This window comes from Drosophila persimilis, unplaced genomic scaffold (genome assembly GCF_003286085.1).
Source record: "Drosophila persimilis strain 14011-0111.01,24,50 unplaced genomic scaffold, DperRS2 tig00000191-arrow-pilon, whole genome shotgun sequence".
NCBI classification, from domain to species: Eukaryota; Metazoa; Arthropoda; class Insecta; order Diptera; family Drosophilidae; genus Drosophila; species Drosophila persimilis.
The window spans coordinates 3254393-3267664 of record NW_020825298.1 but is presented as its reverse complement, the minus strand read 5'-3'; the positions used below and the strand labels follow the sequence as shown (position 1 = coordinate 3267664).

The 13272-nt window shown below is 45.2% G+C and overlaps 2 protein-coding genes across 2 annotated transcripts; one reads left to right on the top strand and one right to left on the bottom strand.

The window, feature by feature from the left end:
• Nucleotides 1–1778: 1778 nt before the first annotated feature.
• LOC6595641 lies at nucleotides 1779–2484 on the bottom strand. The gene has a single exon (XM_002020648.2). The coding sequence runs from the start codon at nucleotides 2465–2467 to the stop codon at nucleotides 1850–1852; it is 618 nt and encodes a 205-aa protein (XP_002020684.1). The 5' UTR covers nucleotides 2468–2484; the 3' UTR covers nucleotides 1779–1849.
• A 4740-nt stretch (nucleotides 2485–7224) lies between these two features.
• LOC6595643 lies at nucleotides 7225–8043 on the top strand. Its single transcript, XM_002020650.2, has 4 exons — nucleotides 7225–7418; nucleotides 7572–7694; nucleotides 7761–7839; nucleotides 7922–8043. Exons 1-4 carry the CDS (start codon nucleotides 7270–7272, stop codon nucleotides 7994–7996), a joined length of 426 nt encoding a protein of 141 aa, XP_002020686.1. The 5' UTR covers nucleotides 7225–7269; the 3' UTR covers nucleotides 7997–8043.
• Nucleotides 8044–13272: the final 5229 nt, after the last annotated feature.

Below are 13272 nucleotides of genomic sequence, written 5' to 3'. Positions count from 1 at the left end.
CTGCTGTCCTCGGCATCCGCATCAGCCTTCAGCCCTGGGTTCCTGGCTTCCTGGGTTTCCTGGGTTTCTGTTGCTGGCGCTTTTCAATTCCCTCCTTCTATTCTTTGAACAGGAACGTGCATGATTTGAGATTTGATTTGGGCGTCGGTGACGTCCTCCTCGGCGGCGGCTACATTACACTCGCCGAATCCTCGCCCGTAAGCCGTAAACCGTAAACCTCGTTGGCCTGTTTGTTTGAAGCGGTTTTTAAACATTTTGCTCACGTTCCGGATGTTTATGCCATTAGCGTTTAAGTTTACCCACACAGAATGCGTCTCGTAAATAAAGCAAATGCTGCTTTGTTTCTTTCGAAGCAGTCCCCCCCCGCACCACACTGTTTTCGATGGTTTGTTCCTGGATTCCGCCTGTAATTGCCATTGGTAATCGATGCTGCGGCTAGTTATTGAAAATTAAGAGGGGCGGGCGACACGGAAAGCATTAAATTAAACCGAATTACGGGCCAAAGAGAGCAGCTTGAGTGAAATTAATTCCATTTTCAATGGGTTTGCTGATTTAATGATTTTTAATGATTTAAAGGTCCTGCGCTTAAAGAAGAGTCTGCAGAGATGGAGAAAACTATACAATTGTTAAGAGACTAGCAGCGAAGGGTCACAGGATTTTGAATCGTTACTTTAAATGACATGCTTCCAATATACTTCCAAATACAAAAGCTATAGTGATTATATAGTAATGATAGCAGCTCCAAGGAACAGAAAGAAGCAGCCTTGTCCCTGACCAACATCATCGTGGACACATCTGATTCGTTGGATGGATGGTCACCCGTCCTACAAGTGAGTTCCATAGTTTCCTTCTTGTGCATCTTCCTCCTTAACTATTCTGGCAACTCCTCCTGACAGCAGCGTCTCCACGCTGGGCCTGCTCTTCCACCAGTTGGAGAGATTCATCCAGGTCTTCAGACGCGAGGACCGCCCTGTTGCTCCTCCTGGCAGCTCGCATTTGAAGGCCTTTCCATTTTCCCTACTACCTCTTCAAGGCAATGCCATTAATGTGGGTTAGGCTGTTATCAGAATGGTAGTCGTCTTTCTGCAAAAGGATCTGGTAGGTTAAATCTGTCCAAAATAAGAAAAATATACTTTAAATGGTGTCCTACTCTTGCAGATGTCCGCTTGAAGATACGAGTACACAGGTTGTATGTAGGTTCCAGTGATGGCGAGGATTGCCAGATTTTTCCAACGAAAAAAATTCCCAAAGTCGATCCATCGATAGTCCACAGTAGCCAAGGATTCATGTCTGTCTATGGCCTTCATTTGTCCCCCGTATGACTACTGGGTCTCTACTGGGAGACAAATGCTGCGCCGTTGAACAAACGTTCCACTAATGCCAACACAACACTGCAATGCCTGACCCTCGATGATAGAGGGGCATCCTGGAAACGCTTGAGAAATGAATGCCTTCATACGATTGACTTCTAGGGGGTGTGCTGGGTTGTGGTGTCATTGGAGATGAGGAGAGCTTGATTAGCTGCACATCGGTTGGCTCATAATGGTCCTTCCGTAGGTCCGTAGGTGCGTCTCAGCTCTCTGTCATTGATGCCTGCAGAGGCGCCTTTGCCACAGGAATGTATGCCAATTTCCAATTCCTAGAGAGGATCTCATTTGGGAAACTGTTGCCGTTTCACCTTCGTCTTTGAAGAATCGGTTTCTGGAAAGAGTACCACAACATTCAGGGTGAGTGCTTTAATAAACGTTTATAAAATAAATGCCTAAAAATATGCAAAGAAAATGAAAAGAAAATCCAACTATTCAGAAAAGTTTAACATAAGATTTGTGGGGGTACATTTGGGAATTTGTCAGTAGAACTCGCAACAGTTGCAACAGCAATACGGACAGCAATAGCTGCAGCAATTCCGAAGGTCTTCGTCCTGCTCTGGGCTCTGGGGCTCTGGGTTGACGCACCGATTGCTGAACGCCTGGCACTGCTGTTGCAACTTCTGCTGCGCCGCCCGATGCAGTCGCTCGATGCGCTCCTTGTAGGTCTTCTTGGGCACCACAATGTTGCAGTTGCACTCGATGTGGTAGAACTGTGTGCCACTGGCCTGCATGTACATGCTGTACGGTACTTCCAGGTCCATCTGTGGAGCGGGGCCCTCCTCCAGCTCGTCCTCCTGCTCGCTCAGGCACTCGAAGCTGGCGCTGACTGTCCTCCACTTTTTGATTCTCTTCGGGGGCGTGGCTTTCTTCTTCCTGCCCTTCTTGGCGGGGACTTTCGGGCGGGCGGTGGAGTCCGTGATGGCTGCCTGGATCTCCCGCTCGTACGCATCCCGGCCGCGGGCGGAGCCCTTCTTGAGGGTCGTGACCAGTTCGTACCGATGATTGATTTCGCTGATCGTGCGCAGGGTCTGGTCGAAGGATACCTCCACCTGTTCGACCGCATGCAGCGTGTCCAAAAGTAAATTGTTTTTCATCATTTTCGAACTGGAAATTTATGTGTGAGAGATCATATGAAACAATATATTTATATTCTCTGTGCACTGAATTTTATCTACTGCCTGAAGGGAAATCCAAAACCCAGCCATTCGCTTAGTTAGAGTGGATTTGTCACTGGGGAATTCCGATATGAATCGTTCTCGTACTCGAATATCGTTATCGGGGCATAAAACTGATAAACCACTTCTGGGGTGGTGCGTGTTTGGCTTTTTCCTATAAAAAGGGCGGAGAATAAACATTTACTTCAGTTCACAAACGAATTTACTTTTGCCACGATGTCGCCACCACCACCACAGCCCCACCATCCGCCTCACCACGGACCCCCGCACCAGACCCCAGTGCATCCGATCCACTATGAGCCGCCGCATCACCCGTCGCCACCGCCCCATGGGCCCAGCCACGGTGCCCGCTAAGACCTGGCCTTAAGCAAGGGCTACCACTAATTTTGTTTTGTTCAAGAAATTCACCCGACTTCAACCGTAAACAACCTGTCAATGTGCTATCTACTAATGTTTATAAGCGAAAATCCCAATACCAAACGAATGCGATAGCCTATCAGACCCCAAACGATGATTGAATGATTTGTTAGTGCTGGAAAAACGAAATAAACAACAATATTTATCGAACAAAAACTTAACCACGTAGTGTTTGCAATTTATACTAAAGAAATTACAATTTTGGTGTAGATTATGGACTTTAGTTCTCTCAGAGCTTCCACTCGAGCTCCACAAGTGCCTGAAGGTATAGATTATTTATTTTTATTAACAAACAATTATCTACGTAATATGGATTAAAATATACGCAATAAAGAGCAATATTGTAGAGGAAAAAAAGAAAACAATTTGCACGATCAAAAATATTGGTAAATATTACAAGCAATAATTTGAGGGGACATTTAAGGAAAATATTTAAATATGTAAACGGAATATTAGACTGAGTTTAAATTGCAGTATTGACGGGCTTTACTTCTCGATTGATTTAAAAATACTTCTGCATATGTGATTTTTTTAAGGAAAATATAATATTTGTTATTCGGAATTCGTTCTACTGCGAACAGAGGATATTGACTCTAAAAGGATCTACAAAGTTTAAGTCTTTGGTTAATTGTATTTTGGATGGGAAATAGTATTTCGCTTATCACTATTTCAGTTCCGATTTATAGGTATTTCCAATGAAAATGTGGAGGTATTTTCGTTCCCTTATCCTCTGTTAGGATCAATTTGATTAGAAAATATTGCAAAAAGCAGGTGTAATTTGTTGACTTCTGAAGAAATTGCACAATTTCAAAAAATTTGTTTTAAGCATCCATATAAAGAGCTTTATTCAAAATTGGGATAATTCTTGGCAGTGTCGTATTAAGCAATAAATTAACCAGTTTCCAGATTTATCGTTTAATTTTCGATTTGTCCAAAAGAATCTAATATTCTCATTTTATCTATCTAGAGCCATCAATCTATATCCATATATCTGCCTATCTATATATTTATCTTGCTGTCCATCTGTCAAACGACACTATTTTTTGCTCCAACAATCCCATTTTAATTATAATAGTTTATCTACTTCAAAGGTAAAAACGAAAATCCACTTGTTTCATGTTGTTTTAAATTTGGTAAGATATATATTTTGTTTTAATTATAAAATCTTTGCACCACAAACAAGTATGTATGTAAATATTGAACGTTTAATGGAAAGACAATTCATTTGGAAAACATGGGTTGCACTTTTGTGTTAAATTCATTCACTTTTCTGTTAAGTTTTTAGTTTTTTTGTGTTTTATTAACTAAAGGTTCCGGGTTAATCCTAACGAGGATGCATGGGAGGTCCATGATGGTGGGCGGGACAATGGTGCGGAGGTCCGTGATGCGGTCCGTGGCAGTGGCAGGGTGGCCCATGGTGCGGCGGCCCGTGGTGCGGGGGCCCGTGATGCGGGGGCCCACAGTGAGGGGGCCCGTGGTGAGGGGTCCCGTGGTGGGGTGGTCCGTGGTGGTGATCGTGGTGTGGAGGAGGCGACATCTTGACTTGGCTAACCGCAACTTCGTACTGAACTGTTCCAGCCTTGACTTACCCTTTATATGATTCAAAATACTATTTCGAGTGCATCACTGGACTTATCAGCTGCCCAGATAAGAACTGGGAGTCCATAAGCCCCCTATTCGTGTTCGGAATTCCCGAATAGACCCCTATAAAGATAGTGGACTAGCCCATACCCAGAAAAAGGTTATTGATGTGCTCATTGTTTGAGTTGCGGATTGTTGACGTTTCTTTGCCTTTTCGTAAAAGTTTTCACACTGAATAAATTGGGTAAAATTGCCTTAAACGTCTTTGAATTTCATTAACGCATTTCCACCCAAGAATTTCCTGGACTATCCCTAACAATCAATCAATTCCTTTGGCTCTCTATCGCCCTAGACACAAATGTCATGCATTCTTAAGGCCAGAAATGGAGGTGATTGATTTGCTATTTATAATACATAAATTTCATATAGATCAACAAATATTTCATTTGTTTGGGGAAGTATAAAACCCGCAGATAGTATATGTTGTAAACAGTATCTATAAGTTTTTGCTTGATAATGTTTCCTATCTTATCGGTTTCTAGTAATACGCATTAGAACCCAGATAGGTCGTATGTTATTAGTCAGAGTTATAATGATTGGAGTGATGATGATTGGTCGGTGCCTTGGGACTCCCACAGCTGATCCAAGGGGGATGTACCATAAAACTCTACAAAAGTGAAGTGTAGGATCCTATTCCTTGGGCAATTTAAAGCCCTAATCATCCATCTGTCTTGAAACGCACTGTACCCCTTCCTCTTCAGCCCGCAATCACTCAACCGTTTAATAATTGACTGCATCTGTATTGGATTCCAGATCGATCCAAGGGGAAGGGGGTGAGGCGGGGGGGCAAACAGCAAATAAAATTTATAACAAATCTAACAGACATACATCATTTTGATATGGCCCGGACACGTTCCGTCTCGTCCGTATATTTGCTTAAGAAGGATGCTCCAACGGGCATTGGGGGTGGGGGTGGGGGTGGGGATGCTGCACACACACACACACATGGCCCTGGACACGGTCCGGATCTGCTGGGGGCAACTTTAGCCGGGACAGACACATTAATTTTACTGCTCGCTTCTCTAACCGCATGCAATTTTTCTTGGCTGGCTCTTCCTCTCGGCTATCGGCTTTCAATGGCAGGAAGCAGGGTGAAGGGTGAAGGGCGAAGGGTGAAGGGTGCATTGTGCAGGGGGGGATGGATCCTTCAGTCAGTTAGTCAGTTAGTCAGTCAGCCAGATAAGTGCGGTTTATGTGCAGCACGTAGACCAACTCAATACACTCGATAAATTGCGGCGGCTGCTGCTTAGAAACGGGGCAACTTGACCGCATTCAGAGGGGTTTCCAGGGGGGTTGGGTGGGGGGTTGAAATAAGAGACGGAAGGCCTCGAGTACCAAATTGATGTTGTGCAGTTTTTATTTCGTAGCCTCCCCCCCTCGAAGCTGCAAGTGCACTTTAGCCCTCGAAGGGGATTTCGTGGGTGGATCAGCCCCCAAAAAGACTCAATTTCGATGGCCAGTAGCGGCACTTGATTAAAGGCAAAGGCCAGCAGCATTCCAGCCAGCCTTTTGGGCCAACAAAACCAAATTCCATTGCAAATTTACTCGTATCAAAAGCTCATTAAAGATCAAATGATGAGCCCCAAACGGCCGCCCCGCATAGCAACAACATTCCATGGAGAACGAGCAGAATGTGGGGGGCGAAACAAGAAAACTCTGAACGGAAAATATGTTATTAATTCAAATTAATATAATCCCATTTTTCTCCACTCCCATCCGCTGCCTCTGCCTGGCTGAGCGGGAAATGGAAACTACTTTCTCAACGGCGCGCTGTCAGGTCGCGCATTACGGAAAGATGTTTTCCCTTTCCGCTCCGGGGTGGCAGCTCCAAAGGGGGTTGGGCGGGGTGGGGTGGTTGCTCGTATGATGTATAGACATTGTCGTATCTGGGTTGCCATGAGGCATGGGGCGGAACTGTGGCTGGGGCCGTGTTCTGGCGGTCTTGGGTGGATTTCTGGGTGCGGTTTTTGCATTTGTTCCGCGGTGACTCAGTTTTTGTTCGAGAGCTTGAAATTCTCCAGATATGTTTTATGGTTTTGCATGTTTTGGGCATTCTAAGCAAAACTGTACTAATGGCAACCCCAAATCGGGTCAAAGATCAATTAAAGGCAGAGAAATGTTGAGGAAACTCTTTTCAGGCATTGAAAATTCCCTGAAACACAGCTCCTGCTATAAGTTTGAGTATTCTCCATCGAACATCTTAATTTTTCATCAAAGAAATGCACAACTCAAATCGAATCGCAGTCATCGGTGAAGCCATTGCCCGGCAGAGTCTTTCTCTTCATTTCTAACCCACATTCACAGCTCACTCTCTGGCAAATCACAGCCAGACAACTTCATTTCAAATGCCCAGAGGGCGGAGGAAGAGGAGGAGGAGGAGGTGGAGGTGGGGGGGGAAACAATTCGCATATGCAACAGCTGCTGGCCGATGTCTGTGGAACCCACTTGGCTTGGCTCTATCCCTTAAGCCATTGTTGGCTTGTTGGTTCGATAAACTCCCTGCCAACCGTCGCCGCCACCGCCGCCAAACAAATCCCAGCTGCACTTCATCCGGATGCTCCTCCTCGTTCTCGTCGTCAGTTTGATGGCGAATGCCCAACGGTGAGCATTGAGCAGGGCGTTGAGTGCTCGGCATAAAACGGAAAAACTTGTTACGTGGCAGGGCAATGGATAAGCTGCGAGTCAACAATGCGGCTGGCGAGAATCCCTTCAAGCGGCCAATGAATGCCCTGCAGAAGCAGTGGTATCGAGTGCTTCTGGCCAGACGCGTGGGATTCGGGCAACGCCCTCCGCCGGACGAGAAGGAGATAACATAGTAAGCACCATCACTATCACCATCAGCTCCTCCGTTCCTCCGCCCGGTGGAACCTCCTCCGTTCAAATCAAATTGTGTGAAAATTGCAATTTCCTGTTGATTTAATACATTTTACAATTTCCCATTTTCACATTTTCCATTCCCACTGCGCAGCGCCGACATTTGTCGTCAGCGCTATACGGCCGCATTCCGGAGATACAACGAACGTTTCCGCCGGGAAATGGCCCAGCACGAGGAGATGCAGCGCTGCGCCATCGATGCCATGCGTGTCCACAGGTGAAAGAAACCCAAAATTGGTTCAAAACCAATCCAGCAATTAAAAGAAACCACTCTCCCAACCAGAACCTTCGCCATAACCACACTCTGGCTGCCGCTGCACTCGAAGCGGGAAATCAACTCCACGCTGGAGACCCTCGAGCAGGTACGTAGCTGAGAAATCTGAAATCAGAAATCAGAGATACTACTCGTACGAGTATCTCACAGCTACAGATTTATGTTCTCAGGTTCTCAGCGCCTCGGAAAGACGACGCCTTCAGGAGATACTCAAGCAGGGCGAGTCCCGGCGCTGGCGTCGATAGAACAGGACCTCCATCGACGTCATCATCATCTGCCATGGCTAAGTGAATTCCATTTAGCTTGGATTTCACTTTGCCTGGGCGTCTCCCTCCACAGCCCTCTCCGTCCCCACTTTATATTTCACTTTTCTGGTCTTGTTCTTGGCAGCTCCCTGTCAGTGGCTGAAGCGTTGTCGTAAATATTTAATACAAGTAAAAGTGCAAAGTTCACTTTGGATAAAACCGAAACTGTGTTGGGACTAGATCAATTTTTGGCTGGCTTTCGAGAGGGGGGTTAAATGACAGGGTTCTAATCCCTGCACTAGTCAAAGGATGCATAGAAAGTCACAAGTTTTGGAATATTTGAAAGTTTCTGAAAGCCAAGAGAATCTGAAACATCGCGTATATGGAGCTTACGATTCGTTTCTTGGTCTTGCATTGGAGTAGGAGCTAAATATTGAATATTCCGCTCATCCGAAAGTGATGATTGGCGTCAAGGGCAAGGAATATCCCCAGGGACATGATCTTAAATTCATAGTTGAGTCAAAAGCTTCAGAAAAAGGTAAAATAACTGGAACTGAGTCACCACCAGAACCATTGAATCGTTTGTCCATCGGTATGGATCAAACCTGGTCCTTAACTCTATTGGCACACTCAATTCATGCTTCCAAATGACATCGTTTGGAGCTGCGTCAAATGGTTTGTTGGATCAGCTATTATAGGGGCTTATAGCCCTTAGGCTTTTGCTGAGGACAGATCAGCATTAACATATTTTTCTGATTTATAATATGTTCCCAAGCAATCTGTTAAGCCTATTAAAAACTGCTGCCTAGGGCAAAGTTTTCTGGCATATTCCAAAGACCGAACGAATGGGAAACCAAAAGGGTTCCGTTCCCCCCATTAAACACACTTGTTGTTGTTGTTGTTGTTGCTTGGGCAAAGATGTGAAAATATTTGCTAAAGACAAAAACCAAAGTCAGCTTGAAGCCTAACCCACTCACATATCTCGATGACATTTGTTGCCAGAACTGCCAGTCTCGGCTGAGGCTCGAAATAGGCCAACCAGCAGCAAAAAGGGCTCAGCCCAATATCCTTGCCAACAGCAAACAACAAGCAACGGAAACAGCAGAAGCACTGGCCAGCACACAAAAAACACTGGAAAAACAAAGGGAAAGCCAAGGGGAAACCCCGAATCGTAGGCTCCAGATGTGGCAGCTGTTCGGCCTGGCATATTGCCGAGTAGACAACAACAAAACTATTGAACAAAGTGGCGCCTGTCGCACTTTATGACGAGCCCCACGCCCCCCGCCCCACAATCCTAATAGCAATCACAGAAATGTGTTCTAATTTAAAGCCATATAAGAAGCGAGAGCCCCAAGGAAGTAAAAACAAAGAACAAAGAAGGAAAGTTGGCGTCTGGTTGGGCTTGGATACCCTTACAAATGGATGGATTCGTGCTATGTTTGATTCCAGGGAAATATATAGATTGTTGCTATAAAACTATGGGATACAGTAGCCAGCTTTGAACTCTATACTTTCCGCATAAAAAAGGGGTTCTGCGAAGCTGAGAGGCAGATATATATGGCCCATTTACATAGCTTACTTTCCTTCTAGATACCCATTCAAAGTTCCATTCAAATTGGCAGTACCCTTTGCCAGTGTATAGCCCACACCAAAAGAAAAGACAAAAAGGAACAGCTGCCAAGAAAAAGCGGGCGGCCCAGAGAGGGGGGGGACGATTGGAAAATGTTGCCAGAATGCAGTTGGCAAAATGATTTTTATATTTTATGTCTGTTTGAGTTGTTTGTGTCGTCGTTCAAGTCGAAGTCAAAGTCGCAGTCGTCGTCGGGTCGCAACGGTTCAAGCCGGGGGTCGTGCCCGGTGGCCCCCGGTGGCCCCCGTATCAACATTAGTTCACGGTAATGTCATGAGCTCTTCTGGCCTCAGCTGCTCTGCCATTGGCTCTGTCAGCGTTTATTGATGGCATCAAAGTGTTTTTTCAATTTATTTTGTCTTTTTTGCCTTGCCTCAGAATTTATTGGCCCACACTCCGTGCGGGTCTTGGCCCACGTGCGGATGCGTGATATGATTGATGTTGCAACAATTTTGCAGCATAATTTTAGGCTGTCCATTGTTTGCGAGTGCCAGAGCGGGACGACTAGTGTGTGGCCAGACACGTAGGCGCCGTTAAGTTTAAAATTTCCGGGGAAATTCAATTGCAAAAGATTGGGTGTGGGGAATTTCCCATTAAAGGGAATTAAGTTGAAGTATTTTATTATAGAAAATTCATCAGAGAAGCAGCCAAGGGTCCCCCCAAAATAGTCACTCGTTGGACACATGTTCCGCCGCTTTTTCAGGGCTCTGCTGCCTAATTTTCTGTCTGCGGAAATAATAGCCATTCTTTAGCAATGATATTCAATCACAAAATCCCATTTTGCAGACATTAATGACCATTCGACAATTAACCCAATTGCAGAGCAATTACAACAGCAGCGGGCCACCATTTCGGGATCCAAAGACCTCGACAAACTGTGAAATTGGCAAATGTCAGAGGCCCCAAGGGAAAACCAAGGGGGAGACCCAAAAGGGGGCTACCGTTCTACACACAGTCGCAGAATGAGTTGATAATCCCAAAGGCAAATACACAGAAATATCCAGGGAGGAGAGGATGTTGGGATGGTAGGGGACTGGGAGTGGTAGTGATATGTCAGTGGAGCACACACATCTATGCAAAGCCATAAAGCAACAATAATAAACGCACATCATCATCAGCGGTAGATGCTCCTGCCACTGCCACTGCCACTGCTGCCACTGCCGCCGCTGCTGCTGTCAGCAAAAAAGTATGAAATATCATCTAAAATAGGAAATGCGTAAATGCGAAATCCTACAGAACGGAAACTCCAACTGAAAGCGATGCGCAAACGAACGATGATGATTTCCCCCCACCCCCCACCCCACTCTTTTCGCTAAACCAAAGCCCCAACCTCCCACACTGCCACTGCCACTCTCATTCTCTATGCCCCTCTGTATGAAAGTCAATTTTTCATTTAGATAACTTTGACATACGCAAACGTCATGGAAAGGAAGGAGACAAGGCACAGTGGGGCACGCGAATAGAAGGAAAAGCCATGGAAATTCTAGGTTTATAGAGGGTTTTAGAGGATTTCTTTAATACGAAGGAATTTAACTGATTTAAAACTGTACCTATATTCCTTTTCCATATCCTTCTATCGTTTTAATAGGAATTTCTAAGGAATTAATGACCTATATTTTCCTCCTTTGCCCCACTGTGCCTTGTGGGCCTTGAACTGGGAGGCATGAGGCATGCCCCATTCTCCATTTTGCATGTCCATGCGTGTTTGCCTGTGTATGTGTGTGTGTGTGCGTCTGCATATAACGATTTAGATTTCGGTTTTAACCTCTGGTTACCCCTCCCCACCCCACCCCCCCACCGTTTCTGCTGGCGCCAGTCAGTTTTATCCTGAGGGGTTTCATCGCGGAAATGCGGGCAGCGTTTTGATAAATGAATTTTACCCCACCCCCCAGCACCCCCCAGCTATTTCATCTCTTTCATTCCTTGACTTCCCCCAAGCCAACAAACACACACATGTGTGTGTGTACGTGTGTGCCTGGCTTAAATGAAATGTTAACAATTAAACAGTAACACGAAAAGACTATCACAGAAGCAAGTAGGAGGATGGGCAGTGGGTTAAAGCGCGACGAGTTCCTAATAATTGGGGTATTCCTGCAAGCAGGAAAATGTATTTTAGAGAAAGGCAGGAAATGGGAACACAAAAAGGCAGAAAAACAGTAGTGGAATGACTTTCTTTGAATTTCAAGATTGTTCTTAATTTTCTTTAACAATAATCAATCCAAAAACTAACGCTGGAACCCCCCTAATATGATTAATTCTGCCAACCTTGCTAATGCCGAGGGGGTTGTTATGATACTTGTTTGTTCTTGATTTTTGGTTGCTTTGTTGTTTCTCTTGCGTTGTTTTTGTTGGGTGGTTGTTTAGCACAAACTTAGGAAAACATAAGTGGCAAAAGGGATACACAATTGGCGGGGGGGGTTGTGGGTGTTTCATTAAGGAGGGTTGTTGCTGCTTCTTCTGATCCGTTGCGCTGAGAAGTTATTATGTATTTACAGTACTCCCCCGGAATACCGCCAGAACTAAGCAGACAGACACTGTAAGCACACTGCTGTAATCATAAAAAGTATTAAAAAGTAACAAGAAGGAGTGGCACTTCCTGCATCGCTTCTGGCTGCTGGCTTCTGGGCAGGACAGGTGGGGCCATTTGGCAGTTGATTGCCCATTTTTCGGAAGCTACTCGTACACTTGTTTACCTACTTCAGATGTGCTCCGGCGGGGGGAGGGTTCAGCGCTGTGGCATATTGTCTGAGGGTGTGTGTGTGTGTGAAAGAATCTGGCCGCGACTTAGGTACAAAATTTGCGCTTACGTTAGCGTGAAATGATGTTGGGGGTAATAAAGCGAAGTCGTTGGATCGGCTATGGTGGCAAAAAGGTGCGCTGCAGAGGGTATTGGCAAGGATGTTGAGCGGATTTAAACAGTTTCACGCAAAGAAAAGGGTCATAGATAGAAACGAAAGAAAGGAAATTACGATTATTTCAATGATTACACTTTGTGCGTGTGAGCATGTCGCGATGGCGAATCTCAATCACAAGAGGCACTGCAGCCGCTTCGTTTCTTTGCCTTAAAATCGATTACGAGCCCAATATTGAATAATCCGCTCATCCGAAAGTGCTGATTGGCGCTGTGGACCTCAAATTAAGACACCACCAGAACCATTAAAAGGCTTGTTCCTCGGCACGAATCCAGAATCAAGCCTGTTCCTTAACATTCAATACATGCTTCTGAATGAAATCGTTCGGAGCAACAGAAATGCTTCACAAAACTGCGTTAAATGGTTTGCAAGGTCTGCTTATATAGCTCAAATCTTTTCAGCATTATCACATGGATGAACATACAGAAAGAGTATGAATAGTTCACTCCTTCCCATCCTTTGGTTCCAACCTTCCTTCTTGCACCTTCTGTTGTACAAACCCTACAAACCACTGCATCACCTGTAGCGCACCACAATCATATTTCACGCTTTGCTTCATCCACACAGGAAGCCCAACGAGAGCGTCCAATAGCGAGGAAATAACATTTTATACGCGCTCCATAACGCGGAATCCCCGGGAATTACCAAAGGCCCAAAAAAGGCCCAAAAATTGAGCCCAAATTTTAATGAAATATCTTTAAAGCGAGGCCCAGAGCTCGTAAATAAAACTTTAT